General features: G+C 46.0%; 1 protein-coding gene across 1 annotated transcript; it reads right to left on the bottom strand.

Annotated features, from left to right (window-relative positions):
- LOC121542696 (otoancorin) lies at positions 1-13233 on the bottom strand. Its single transcript, XM_041852189.1, has 29 exons — positions 13158-13233; positions 11920-11999; positions 11610-11731; positions 11134-11155; positions 10875-10917; positions 10526-10700; positions 10193-10261; positions 9830-10023; positions 9474-9724; positions 8374-8498; positions 8085-8227; positions 7444-7552; positions 6226-6450; positions 5798-5959; positions 5393-5533; positions 5261-5316; positions 4926-5046; positions 4196-4314; positions 3771-3906; positions 3062-3255; positions 2871-2961; positions 2499-2685; positions 2172-2362; positions 1818-1970; positions 1601-1743; positions 1383-1519; positions 1158-1255; positions 832-1009; positions 1-572 (listed from the first exon to the last, which is right to left on the bottom strand). The coding sequence occupies exons 2-29, from the start codon at positions 11975-11977 to the stop codon at positions 493-495; spliced, it is 3723 nt and encodes a 1240-aa protein (XP_041708123.1). The 5' UTR covers positions 11978-11999; positions 13158-13233; the 3' UTR covers positions 1-492.
- Between the last annotated feature and the right edge of the window lie 218 nt (positions 13234-13451).

The following is a 13451-nucleotide window of genomic DNA, read 5'->3' as shown; positions in this document are numbered from 1 at the left end:
TAAGTGACTGTAGGTTCATAATCTTTATTATTAAGTTAGTCTTCCATTTCCAATCTTGTCAGCACTCGGTTAACACCAATAATCCTCATTTTATGATCCTAACTCTCAGAAAACAACCAACGCAAAACACAGACTCACACATCACATGTTCCAGCATTATCCTACAATAGAGACCCACCATTGCAACAAAGATATAGAAATATAAATATTTCTTAGATTTCTTTAACAAATAGAATAAAAATATCTTAAGCGCTTTCACATTTTTGTCACAGGTATCTATCTGCTTTGATGTGCTCAAGGCATGCTCTGGCTTAATCTAGAATAGGTATTTTTAATTTTAAAAAGCTTGATATACTCTTATGACAGAAATACAAGTTATATTTGTTACTGTTAAAATATGCAAATTGTATCAACAATCTATTCTTGTTCGACACGCGCATGAGTAGTTCCATAAAGATAGTCATGCGTGTCTAAGGGATGTGTAGTTTATCACTACAGGACAAACCCCAGCAGTAGGAACAAGAAGGGCTGCATAAAGACTTCAATTCCCAGAGTTCCCAGCATAGATGCTCCTGGTGGAGGAAAAAAGGCATTACACAATGTTTTACACCACTTGACTTCTCTCCTGCCTATCCATCCTCATTTCTGTTTCTTCCTCTCATAATCTAATCAACTCTTTATCTCTTACCTGACTGTGGGAGTATTCCTTTATCTCTCCCTATCTCCATCTCTCACTCCTGCTGTGTTCATAACATCTTGGAAATGTGTAAATACCAGCGTATGACTGGGAAAAATCATCTCTCCCCTCCCAGTCCCCTCCCTTCCTCTCACCTGAGCGTTGAGGCAGGTTGCTGGGTGGGTTTGTAGTCAGTTCTGCACGGTCGTAGGCCACACCCAGAGCGTTGCCAAGAGCAGCCCGTTGCGCCTCCCCCAGTACCGCCATCTGTGCAGCAGTTACCATGGCAGCATTGTCAGGACCCAGGGCCTTCAGCTGGCTGGTTGAGAGTGCCTGATCAGAAATGAGAAGAGAATACAGCGTTATGGGAGCGCTGGGTTCCAATGTCACCTATTTTTTCCCTTACACCTAGTAATTAGAAAACCTCAGTGGAACACAGCAGAGAGAGAGAGAGGGAGATGGAGGGAGAGAGTGTACTCACAGCGAGGCGGTCTGGGGGGATGAGAGGAACGCTGGTCGGACTGAGGAACGAGAGGGCAGAGGGACTGAGAGAACGAAACTCTGACAAACTCAAACCAGCTGGAGAAAAGTGAGATGAAAAAGAGAGAGGGGGAGGAGGGATGAGAAATGGCTTACTTTTGTAAATGTATTTCACAAAATAAGAGAGAGCAATAGAGCGAGAGGGGAACCGAGGAGTGTATCTGACCCATGATGTTGCCCAGAGAGTTGACCTGAGCCTCGGTCCAGCCCTGTGGTTCTCCAAACACAGCCACAGCACGCTGCTTCAGAAGCTCTGTTACTGCCAGGGGGCACTGCACCTGACCCACCGACTGTACTGCCTCCCTATAGAGATACACAACACATTATAAAACACGCACGCACACACACACATGCTCACGCACACACACACGGTCCATGTCTGACCTGAAGGCGTCAGTGTTGAGCTGACCAGTCTCCTCAGCTTTCATACCACAGATGAACTGGTTCAGTCCCACCAACTCCACAGCTCCCAGTTCTCCCACTGTCTTATTAATACGCTCCACAAAACCCCTCCACACAGCCTCCCTCTGCCAGGGACCAGACATGATCATCATTAGTCTAGTATTTTGTGTGTGTGTGTGAGAGTGCATATATACAGTACCTGTGATTGTGTCCAGGAGCAGCGGGAAAGTGTGTCCAGAGTGTCCAGTGAGGAGAAGGGGAGGCTGGGCAGCTCAGTTAGGTTGAACCCCTGAGAGACACAGCCCAGCTGGAGCACCTGGCTCTCATTCAGACCTGACACTGGACCCCAGGCCTGTAGTACAATATAGTACAGTTCAGAAAGACACTCAACAGCAGAAAAAAAAAAGATGATGCTCACCCCAGCACTCGAGATTCTTCTAACTTCTGTGGAGTTGGATGAAATTGCCCCAAGATTTAGACACTGACCTAAGGTATGTTTCGGAATCCCCCGTAAACTTGAAGAGGGTAAACTGATCTGTGCCTGGCCAATTACCTGGATGGCCTTCTCTCTGAGCACGCCCAGTTGCTCGGCGTTGTAGTCAAGGACCTCCCCCAGTGTTTCCACGGCAGCGGTGATTGTGGCGGCGTCCATCTTGGAGAGCTGGGCTGGGCTCCAGTAGACATTGGCTCTGCCCAGTTCCTCCAACAGAGACATGGTAAGGCCCGCCTCCCCCTGAGGGAGAACTAGAGAGAGAGGGTCCAGGGAGGTTGTGGTAAATGTATTGTAATGTACGTCTTTATCATGTTCATATTCAAAATAATCCCACACACATTCTTATCTGCACCTTAGGTGTGTGTGTGTGTGTTGCCCCTCTCTCACCTGCTCTCTTCCTGCGCACGGGCATTACTTCAGGGGACACAGAGCCAGATGTGGAGGTGGAGAGAGAGAAGAGTTTCCATCGCAGGGCTGAGAGGTCTGGACCCCAACTAAACTCCTGAGGAGGTGTAGGGACCGGAGGGCTGGGTAGGCTGTCCATCAGGTCAGACAGAGTCTCTTTCAGCCACGACTAGAGGGGGGCCAGGGTAGAAAGTAAAAGAGCAGAGATTATCTTCATTTAAAAAAATTCACAGAAACATGACGGATTATGAAAGCTTAATTTTTTCACAAGTGTAGACAACATCAGGGAGAGACTAGTCAAGAGCCTTTGATCTGTGGTTGTCAGGGAGATCATGGTGGTAGAGAGTCACTGACCTTAAAGCGCAGTGAGCGGACAGCAGAATCATCCAATAGAAGGAGAGGACCCAGGGATTTCATGGTGTCAGCTGTCCAATCAGATGGTTCACTTTCAGAGGAAAGAAACAATAATAATTTGATATTTGTCAAATGTTCTTTTGCAAGTAGCAGTTATATCTAGAAAGGTGAGATGATGTGCTTGTTCGTACCCGTATGTATCATTGAGCAGCTGGAAGAGCGCCCTCCAGTGGCGTCGAGGTATCTGTGTGCAGGAGGCCAGGGCCTGCACCGTGGAGTTGAGGACCTCAGGGGCCAGGAGGGACATCTGAGAGGGGGCTAGCTCACACAGCAGCGACCCCAGACTCAACACCTCCTCACTGGACAACTCTGACATGTTCCTCCCCTGGGGACACAGGGGTGCACAGGGCTCTGTAACTCATTGCAGTGTATGTGTGTGTGTGTGTGTGTGTGTGTGGTACGGTTAGGGTTGGGGTTGAGGGTTAGGATTGAACTGGAATGTGGACATGAAGTTAGGGTTCGGATTGAACTGGGATGGGGACATGAAGTTAGGGTTAGGATTGAACTGGGATGTGGACATGAAGCTACAGATGTAGGATCTTAATTTGAGCCAGTCTGCTACAGTAGGAAAATAATCCTTCAGGAACAGGAAATGTGAATTATTATGTGGATTATAATCAATCGATTTTTTTTTGTAGGGGTTGATACATTTTTTGTTACGGTAAATCAAGTCTGACATTTTTAAGTAGAAATTACAAACTTAGAAGCCTTTTATAAACCTCGAATACACTACAAGTTTCAATTTCCTACTGTGCAGGAAAATCCTCAGCCACAAAAGAGAGATCAAATTAAGATCCTACATCTGTAGGGTTAGGGCTATAGTTAGGGTTGTGTGTTTACCAGGCAGCTCAGGGCTCTGTTGATCAGTGTGGGGCGAGAGCGAGAGGTGAGAGGCAAAGAACTCAGGTTGGCCTCTTTCATCTTCTTCATGAACACAGCACATACAGAGGCAGGCAGACTGGCTATCTTCTCAGCCCTGAGAGAGAGAGAGAGAGAATGAAAAAGAGTACGTGTGTATGATTGCGTGCGTGTGCTTGTGTGTGTTAGTGTGCCCCCAAAAGGGCAATCTTTCCACGGATATTACCTGCTGATTGATTCTTAATTTACTATCCCACAATTGAAAATATTTATTTCATGTATTGTAATTTCAGGAAATTATTAAATATATAGGCTATACACTTCTTAAAAAATACATTTGCATAAAAAAAAACCTGTCAGTGTGAAACCCCTGAAACACAGCTAAATCTGCCCGTGTGTGTACTAACGGCAGGTGAAGCAGCAGCAGTGTGGGGATCTCCTCCAGCTCTGTGTCTGTAATGTTGTTGAAGTAGCCTGCTCTCTTTTTCTCCAAACCTGCAAACAGACTCTGTGCAGTACAGCACACCTGACAGACAAAGAGAGAGTGAGAGGGAGGGAGATAAAACAGTGTCTCAAAATCAATGTAAAAATATCCCCTAAGCCTGTAATAACCAGCATGGCCTCAGAGCTATATGAAACAAACTTGTATGTATTTCTGAGCACCTCCAAGACGTATGAATTAATCTAGGGAGGTTGGTCGGAGAGGATAGGTGGGCGTAATCCGCGACCATCTAACAATCCAAAGGTGTCGTGTCGGGGACAATTGTAGCATTCTAGCTAACCCTTATTCTAAACGTCACCTAACTGGCTAGGCAAATTATCCTAACCTTTGTCGTTAGTTCACCTAACCATCAACATAAATTCTCCCCATAATTCTCCTTTGTTGGTATGACGCAACAAGCAACCTGGTCTCAGAGAAAGACATATAATACTATACGTCCTCTAATTCGTATGATATTCATTGATCGCTACTCCATTCATAATGTAACCTAACATATGTAACATATCAGTTGTCACAGATTTACATACAACAAAATATGAATTTCAGTCATATCTTGTGAGTGTGTGTGTGTGTGTGTGTGTGTGTACCTGTGTCTTAGAGAGTCAGTGTGGAGTCTCTGTTACAGCTGTGTGTACCTGTGTCTTAGAGAGCCAGCGTGGAGTCTCTGTTACAGCTTGGGCCATCTCCATGACGCCACTTTCAGCCACCTTTTCAATCATCTCACAGGCCACGCCCTGCATCGCCGAGCCCAGCCTCCTGTCATCATCATCATCATTTACATTTGTACATTTACATTTGAGTTATTTAGCAGACGCTCTTACCCAGAGCAACTAGGATTAAGTGCCTTCCTCACCATCATCATCATCATCATCATCCTCATCACCATCATCATCATCCTCATCATCCTCATCACCATCCTCATCACCATCCTCATCACCATCAAAAACTGTGTGTGTTTGTGTGTTCTCACCGCATGTCTGTAAGTGTCATCTTCTTGCCTAGGATCTTTCTGACCAGAAAGGCCGACTGCAAGACAGAGGACAGTGTGTCACACCAGTGGCCGTAGTCACCAGAGTTATGTTCAGAAGACACACACACACACCTGTGCACGTGTCCACTGCTTGCCCTCCAGTTGGTCGAGGGAGGTCAGGTTAGCCTTGTCCAGGGTGGTCAGGGATAGGCTGGACAGCAGGGAGGCAGGGACTTTCTGGATCAGCTCTGAGGCATTCACATCCCCACGCAGCTACACACACACACACACACACACACACACACACACACACACACACACACACACACACGGATTACTTTAGGATCAACCTGAACCATCTTTGCTACACATCTCATTTTCTTCTATGACGTCTCCCTCCCTCCCTCTCCCTCCCTCCCTCTCTCACCCCTCCCTCCCTTTCTCACCCCTCCCTCCCTCTCTCACCAATCCCTCACCCCTCCCTCCCTCCCTCCCTCTCTCACCCCTCCCTCCCTCACCCCTCCCTCAATCTCTTACCCCCTCCAGCAGTGCTTTTCTCTGTAGCCTGGTCATCTTTTGACTCATTATGTCCAGACCCTCATTACCCAGAAGCCCCTGGGATTTGATCTTCCTGAGGACAGAGGAGGCCACGCCCGTCACAGCTGAACCCAGAGACATTAACTCCTTACCAGACACCTCCTGAGAGAGAGAGAGAGAGACAGAGACAGAGACAGAGACAGAGACAGAGACAGAGACAGAGACAAAGAGAGAGGAGATACAGAAAGGATAGTTTTTAGAGCTGCTCTCTATTTGACCATTAGTTCCTAACTTGGCCCCTCATACAATAGAAGAGGACCACCTAAACATTCCAGTTGAGAAGCCTGTTAATAGTACTGACTGAGACACACAGAGATAGTGATAAGAGTAACACCTGCAAGACTGCATAGCCATGGCAGCTCTCTCACCTGCTTCCCCTGCAGTAGTTTATTGGCCAGTGTTTTGGCCTGGGTCAGACCCCACTTCACCTCTGACCCCAGTGACATTAGGGTGTCCTTGAGGGCGTCCGGGGAGAACTGGGAGAGACGGAAGGGGGAAAGCACCGTAACACCAGGACCCAGCGCACGCAGCAGCTCAGGACTGGAATCGTCCACAGATGATGACATGACAGTGTTGACAAGCTTCTTCTTCAGCTGGAAGCCGTAGGAGGAGGGGGAGGAAGAGGAGGGGAGAAGAGATGGGGGAGAAAGAAGAGGGTTAAAAATAAACACCACAGATTATTCCCATAATTGTTCTCTGTAAAATCCCTACTTTAGGGATTCCTGATTTATAAACTACAACAACTTTGGAAAGAGAGAGAGAGAGAGAGAGAGAGAGAGAGAGAGAGAGAGAGAGAGAGAGATGTATGACCATATTAGAGACACATATTTCCCTCAGTGTCACGATCGTTGACACATGATGAAGCGGACCAAGGCGCAGCGTGATAGGCGTACATACTTTTATTGAAGTACACACAACGAACCAAAACAATAAACGATACGTGAAGTCCTAGGTTAAATACACAAACCTTCCGGAACAAGATCCCACAAAACAAAAGTGCCAACAGGCTGCCTAAGTATGGTTCCCAATCAGAGACAACGAGAATCAGCTGCCTCTGATTGGGAACCACCCCGGCCAACATAGAAAACAACACATAGAAACTCCACACCCTGGCTCAACATATAAGAGTCCCCAGAGCCAGGGCGTGACACTCAGATTACAGAGATCCACAAAAAAATTGAAAACAAACCCAATTTTGATAAACTCCCTTATCTACTAGGTGAAAAACCACAGTGTGCCATCACAGCAGCAAGATTTGTGACCTGTTGCCACAAGAAAAGGGCAACCAGTGAAGAACAAACACCATTCTAAATACAACCCATATTTGTGTTTATTTATTTTCCCATTTCTAGTTTAACTATTTGCACATTGTTACGACACTGTATATAGACATAATATGACATTTGAAATGTCTTTATTCTTTTGGAACTTCTGAGTGTAATGTTTACTGTTAATATTTATTGTTTATTTCACTTTTGTTTATTATCTACTTCACTTGCTTTGGCAATGTTAACATATGTTTCCCATGCCAATAAATCCCTTAAATTGATTTGAGAGCGAGAGAGAGAGAGAGACTGTGGGGATACCTTGGCGACTCCAGAGTTGCTACAGTCGTCGAGCTGAGAGAGGAGGAGCTGGCTCATGGAAGAGTTTAGGGTTGGGGCGTCGTCATAGAAACATGCCAGCGAGCCCAGTCTGGATAGGAAAGGGTCAGAGGTCATAGGTCAGAGTTAAGTAATATACCCTACTGGCTATTCAGTACCGTGTTTGGTAAGTCACCCAACATCTGTTCTGAACTCTCCTCCCTTGTTTGTTTGTCAAATGTCTGTGACTAAGCACTCGTTCATGCTCAAGGTAGATGTACTGTAGCTCTGGCTAATTCAGGAAAAATGCAAATCTAACTGTTGATATTTATTTTGTTTAGTAAAGTAATTATGTAACTTCAGGATGGTCTGAACAATTGGCAAAATGAAGGGTCATTTGCATGTCCAGCACTGGAGGTTGGTGGCACCTTAATTGGGGAGGACGGGCTCATAGTAATGGCTGGAACGGAATCAATGGAATGGAATTGAACACATCAAACACATGGTTTCTATGTGTTTGATACCATTCCATTCACTCCATTCCAGTGATTATTATGAGCCATCCTCCCCTCAGCAGTCTCCTGTGATGTCCAGGAGATGCACCACTCCTTCTCTTTCTCTCATACGTGCACGAACGTACGCACCTGTCCAGGTTCTGGACCAAGTCCTCTCTCTTCTGGGAACACTCTCTGATCTTCTGCAGTATCTTTCTGCCCTGGAGAGGAGGGAGTCCCCCCACACCTCTGAAGGAGGACGGGAACTGGGGTGAATGGAAGAATTGACACAACTAGGGAAAGAGAGAGGTAGTGGGGAAAACAGATAGATTAAAATAGCAGTTGTAAAATAGTGGACTGTGATCTGTTTGAGGGCCTCAGTGAGTTTTGATGTGATCCATGAAAAAGCAGAGTGGGGAGAACTACAACACACACAGACCTGGTCGTTGGGGATGGTTTGGATGTCATCCATGGGCAGCCCGGAGAGGAAGGGCCCCATCATCTTCATCACCTCAATCTTCAGCCACACCAGACTGGGAGGACAGGGGCTGGGCCAGGGCATCACTGGAGAGAGAGGAGGGTGGCACACATACACATTCACAGTCCCCCCCCACACACACACACACATACACACACACACACACAGTCACACACACACACACACACACACACACACACACACACACAGGGCAGAGTAGTACTTGAACACACACATGATGTCACAACAGTGGTTGTAGTCACCAGAGTTGTGTTTAGCAGACACACGCACACGCGTGCACACATACACACACACGCAGGCAGGGCCGAGTATTACTTGAACACACATGAAATAGCATGGGTACTTGAACACACACATGCAGATGTAACACACATAAACACACTGCAGAGTGAAGATCTGTGTGACACACACACGCAGATCAGGTGTTGTGTCTCGAATAAACACACACCTCTCCGCTGTCCTTTGGACACAACTCACTCTCTCCCTTTTCATAGTAGTTTGAGGGTGATTTTTCAGGGGGTGCTGCAGCACCCTCAGGACCCCTACTTCCCACGTCTATGTCCCTTTTCATCCCTCTCATCTTCCTCTTCCTCATCCTCCTTTCCTCCCTCCTTTCTTCGCTCTGCTTCGGTCCTTCTCTCCTTCCTCCCTGCTCTCCTCCTCTTCTTCCAGCTTGTTTCCTGTATTTTCTCATCATTTCTTTCCATTTGGTTTTCCTTCAGGTTTCCCACCTTTCAATGGTTTCTCCTCCTTCTCCTCTTTTCCCCTCTCCTCCTCTTTCCTTTCCCATCTTCTTCTCTTTCCTTTCCCCTCTCCCCCTCTTTACTTGGGTCCCTCTCCTCCTCTCTATCTTTCTCTTTGTCCGGTTTGACTTGAAGAGATTGATCATTAGTATTTGGGTCATAAGGTACAAAACAAGACTGTTTCTAAGAGCTTGATAAATCAAATGTTGTTGTAACATCTAAAATCTCAACTAAACATATTTATATCAGTATTTAGTTGAATGTAACATATTCTACCTCTGCAGAGGTGGTTCTCACCTGTCATATCAGGCTGTGGTGGTCTAGCAGGCCTGTTCTGTACTCCTTCTGGACTGTGTGTCTGTCCTGGTTCCTGTTCTGGTCTGTGTGTCTGTCCTGGTTTCTGTTCTGGTGTGGGTCTGGGGCGCCAGGCTGCAGCGTTGTGGCTGCAGTTGTAGTTGTTCTGGGTCACCTGCTCCTTGACCCACTCTCTGATCTGAACATGCTGCTCCTCAGAGAGAGACCCAAACACCTCTCCCAACATCTTCATCCTGGAAGCAGACCATACTGTTACCACAAACACACACACACACACACACACACACACACACACACACACACACACACACACACACTCCAGCCCCACATCCACCCACATCTCTTCCAGGTGGGGGTTCTGTATCCAGGGAGGCAGGGTCATCTGAGGCGGGGGCATGTTCTGTAGGAGTGGCTTAGCGGCCCACACCAGCCTCCCATAATCCTCTGGGGCCATGTCGTCCCCACCCTTCATCGTCAGGGCGACCCAGGAGAGGGGGGCGATGAACGCTCTCAGGAAACACCGGGGACCAGCCTGAGAGAGAGAAAGAAAGATACTGCGTTTGGAAAGTAAAACAGGAACATTGTTGAAGGCAGGTTATAATCTCATGCTAGGGCTAAACCACGACTGGTGGGAGGGCTGAAAATGCATTATTGTTGAAAAACTGCTGGTAATTGGCTGAGAGGGCTTGAGTGACACTGACCGAAGAGTTCCTCATGTGCTCGATGAAGCTTGGTAGACTGGAACAGTTCCACATCCTCTCTGTCACGTTCTAGAAAGAGCGAGAGAGTGAGAGAAAGGGAGAGAAAAACGTCATTATCTTATGCCTTTTAGTTTAATAAACTGTTTATAAACACCACTGTAATACTGTTATATTAATCAAGACCAAAGATGGCCTTGGTTTCTAAAATGGATACTATCCCCATTATGTAAATAGTTATTTACAACACTCCTGGTGTATGACTAGAGTACTGTCAGGGTATTTGCACATTTTGAATATATCTAGCTATGTAAATGAAGATGAATGTTGAGGTACCCAATCATGGTCAGAGTCAGGGTATTTCATGGTGCTATTGGGCTGGAAATAGAAGCGGGAAGCAGAGTCCATGTCTGTGTCTGAGTAGGTTTCCTCAGCAGGGAGGGAGGTGAGAAGAGAGTAGAAGTGGGAGAGAGGGTTGGGACTAGACATGCTGTCCTCCATTTGCACCTCACTGATGGAGAAAGAAAGAGAGAGAGCGTGAGCGAGAGAGCGAGAGAGTGAGAGAGAATGAGAGAGAGAGCGAGAGAAAGAAAGACAGACAGACACACAGAGAGAGAGAGAGAGAGAGAGAGAGGGGGGGCTAACTTGTAGATCCAGTAATTTGCACACACAGGGGTCACCTTACCTGTTATTAAAGGGGTTGTCCATCATCATGGGTACCAGGTGTCCTGTAACATAGCAACCACGCATTAGGAAACACACAAGGACTTGGAAAACTAAGATGATTTAATCAACATCATCAAACTGTTTTAATGTATGCAACAATATACCAAGTGTGTGGTGCTGTTACCAGCATGTTGTTCATAAGCAATATTATTACAATCATACATTAGTAATACCCTCTGTGTTTACTAGGTTGGAGGAGGTGTGTGCTGTGTCCTCACCTATTTGCAGGCATCTCATCATCTGTGGGGACAGAGGGACACCAAAATGAACTACGGAAATGTAACTTTTATAGATTTTATATGTATAATGTAATACCACTTTACAGTGAGGTGTGAGACAGCCTCGCCAGTCAGCCTTCTAGGGTGTCCAATACATATAGCTGGTGAATGAGTCTGTATATGGCTTAAACTACAGGTGGGGATGGTGTAACTGTAACATGAACATAGGCCAACTGTGTGTGTACTGATCAGTACTGTAGTAACAGCTCCCAGAGGTGTGTGTTTGAACAAGGTGGAGGGAGTAGCATGTGTCCTTCAGGTGAAAGCAGTGAAATAGATCCTCCAGTCACATGGTTCTGTGTTTAGTGGCCACAGTTTACAGACACCTCTGGTGAGGGAGGTCACACCTGGTCAGGTGAGGCAGGCCATACGATAGATTATTGATTGATTGATTGGTTGTTTGATTGATTGGTTACCAGTTTCTTGGCCATGTCTTGGAAGCGAGCGGGGGGAGATGGGAAGCCTGGGGTCATGGGGTCAGGGTCGAGCATCATGGGAGACATGGAAGACATGGGTGACATCGAACCTAGGTGCAGGGCTGAGAGGGGCATATCGCATACACAGACACATACACACGCACAAGCACAGACACGCACGCGCACACGCCCACAAATTGTCAACATGTTAAGTGTGTATGCTACACTTGTTTCCTGTTTGGATCTAATTTAGGAATGATCCACTGTTGCAAAATGGAAGGGGGTTAGGCCTGGTGCGGTTGCTGCTTACCTGAGACTACATGGACTAGGAAGAGGAGGAGGAGAGCCTTCTCCCCTGGTGAAGCCATGATGAAACAGTCCACCAATCTGCTTTAGAGAGGAGGCGGAGAGAGGTGATGTCAGCAATTGTAAACATAAATTCTAAAACGTGGAATTATTTTAATTTCCCACCTTTCACTAAACCTAATTCTAATATGTTTTCTATCTATCGTGCTTCCCTTCGTTTTCAGTAAAAGACAACTTTTATTGTCAGAAAATGTCAGTTGGACATGTGAGCCAGGTCTCAGGGATACTAGGGTATATTCTTTAAGACTTCCTCTGAGGCTGTGAGCTCACAGCTGCCTAGCTACCGCCCTAGTTACCCACCTAGTTACCCACCTAGTTACCCACCCAGTTACCCGCCCTATGGAGTAAGCCCACTGGGGGTAAAGGAGAACATGAAGAGAAAAACATGCACTTTAATCGATATGTTATGTCACGCTCTTTCTCTACCTCTCTATCTTTCTCTCGGTTATATTTGCCTTTCTACCGTACTCTTTTCCTCCTCTCTCTCCCTCCTTCTCTCTTTCCATGTCTCTCTTTCAAAACCACTGCTTTCCTATTATTGCTTTTGTAAAATACTTTCCTCTCTAAGTCATTTGCATGACTTCTGAAGATTTGACTTCTCATTTGGGTTTGGGCTTGGGGCGTGTCATGCAATCTGCCTGTCTGAGCGTGGTGATTCTGGGGTTTATGGTCATAATCACCAATCACATAATTATTTGATCGGTTACAAAATCCAGGGACTGTCTCCTCTAAATACACTGCTGTCTATTCTGAATATCTTATTCATTTGAATTAGTTCATTAGTCCATTTTTAATACTCTGTCCTTGCACATTAGTGATGTAACAGTTGTTCTGCCTGTTTTCACCGTAGTACTGTAAAGACATAGAGCAGAACCTAACTTCCTAAAATCCCAGGCTTATAGTATAACACATAAACCTAACCACCACATCAAATTTAGCAAAATACTCATAAGAGCAGAGATACAGAGATATGACGGACTACATTTGGGAATAAGTTATATTTACTGTCTGTAACTAGGTTTAGATAGATTTTTGACCAGTGTCTATTCATAGAGTGAAAATTATGGCTTTATGAAGTATTATAAGTATCCTTCTTCTATGAGACAGATCATTGTACAACACAATCAACACAGTTCTAACCATTATGGAGGCCACAACCAAACCAAAGATAAATGTACTCACTGAATGTTGTTTTCTTCTTGGATGAGAGTATGTAACAGCAGTATGTTCAGCAGATACGCATCACACAAGGAGAAGAGTGTATGTGTTCTCTCTCTCTCTCTCTCTCTCTCTCTCTCTCTCTCTCTCTCTCTCTCTCTCTCTCTCTCTCTCTCTCTCTCTCTCTCTCTCTCTCTCTGTTCCCTGTACAGGTGTCAGAGCAGGTGCATACGCTCTGTGTGTCTCATGTGTGTGGGAATGGAGCTTGCACGCTATGTTGGCAATGTTACAGTAATCAGGCCTTAGTTCACAGTCATT

Source organism: Coregonus clupeaformis, chromosome 28 (assembly GCF_020615455.1).
Source record: "Coregonus clupeaformis isolate EN_2021a chromosome 28, ASM2061545v1, whole genome shotgun sequence".
NCBI classification, from domain to species: Eukaryota; Metazoa; Chordata; class Actinopteri; order Salmoniformes; family Salmonidae; genus Coregonus; species Coregonus clupeaformis.
Note: the sequence above shows the minus strand (reverse complement) of the source record. Positions and strands in the feature narration are given on the sequence as shown.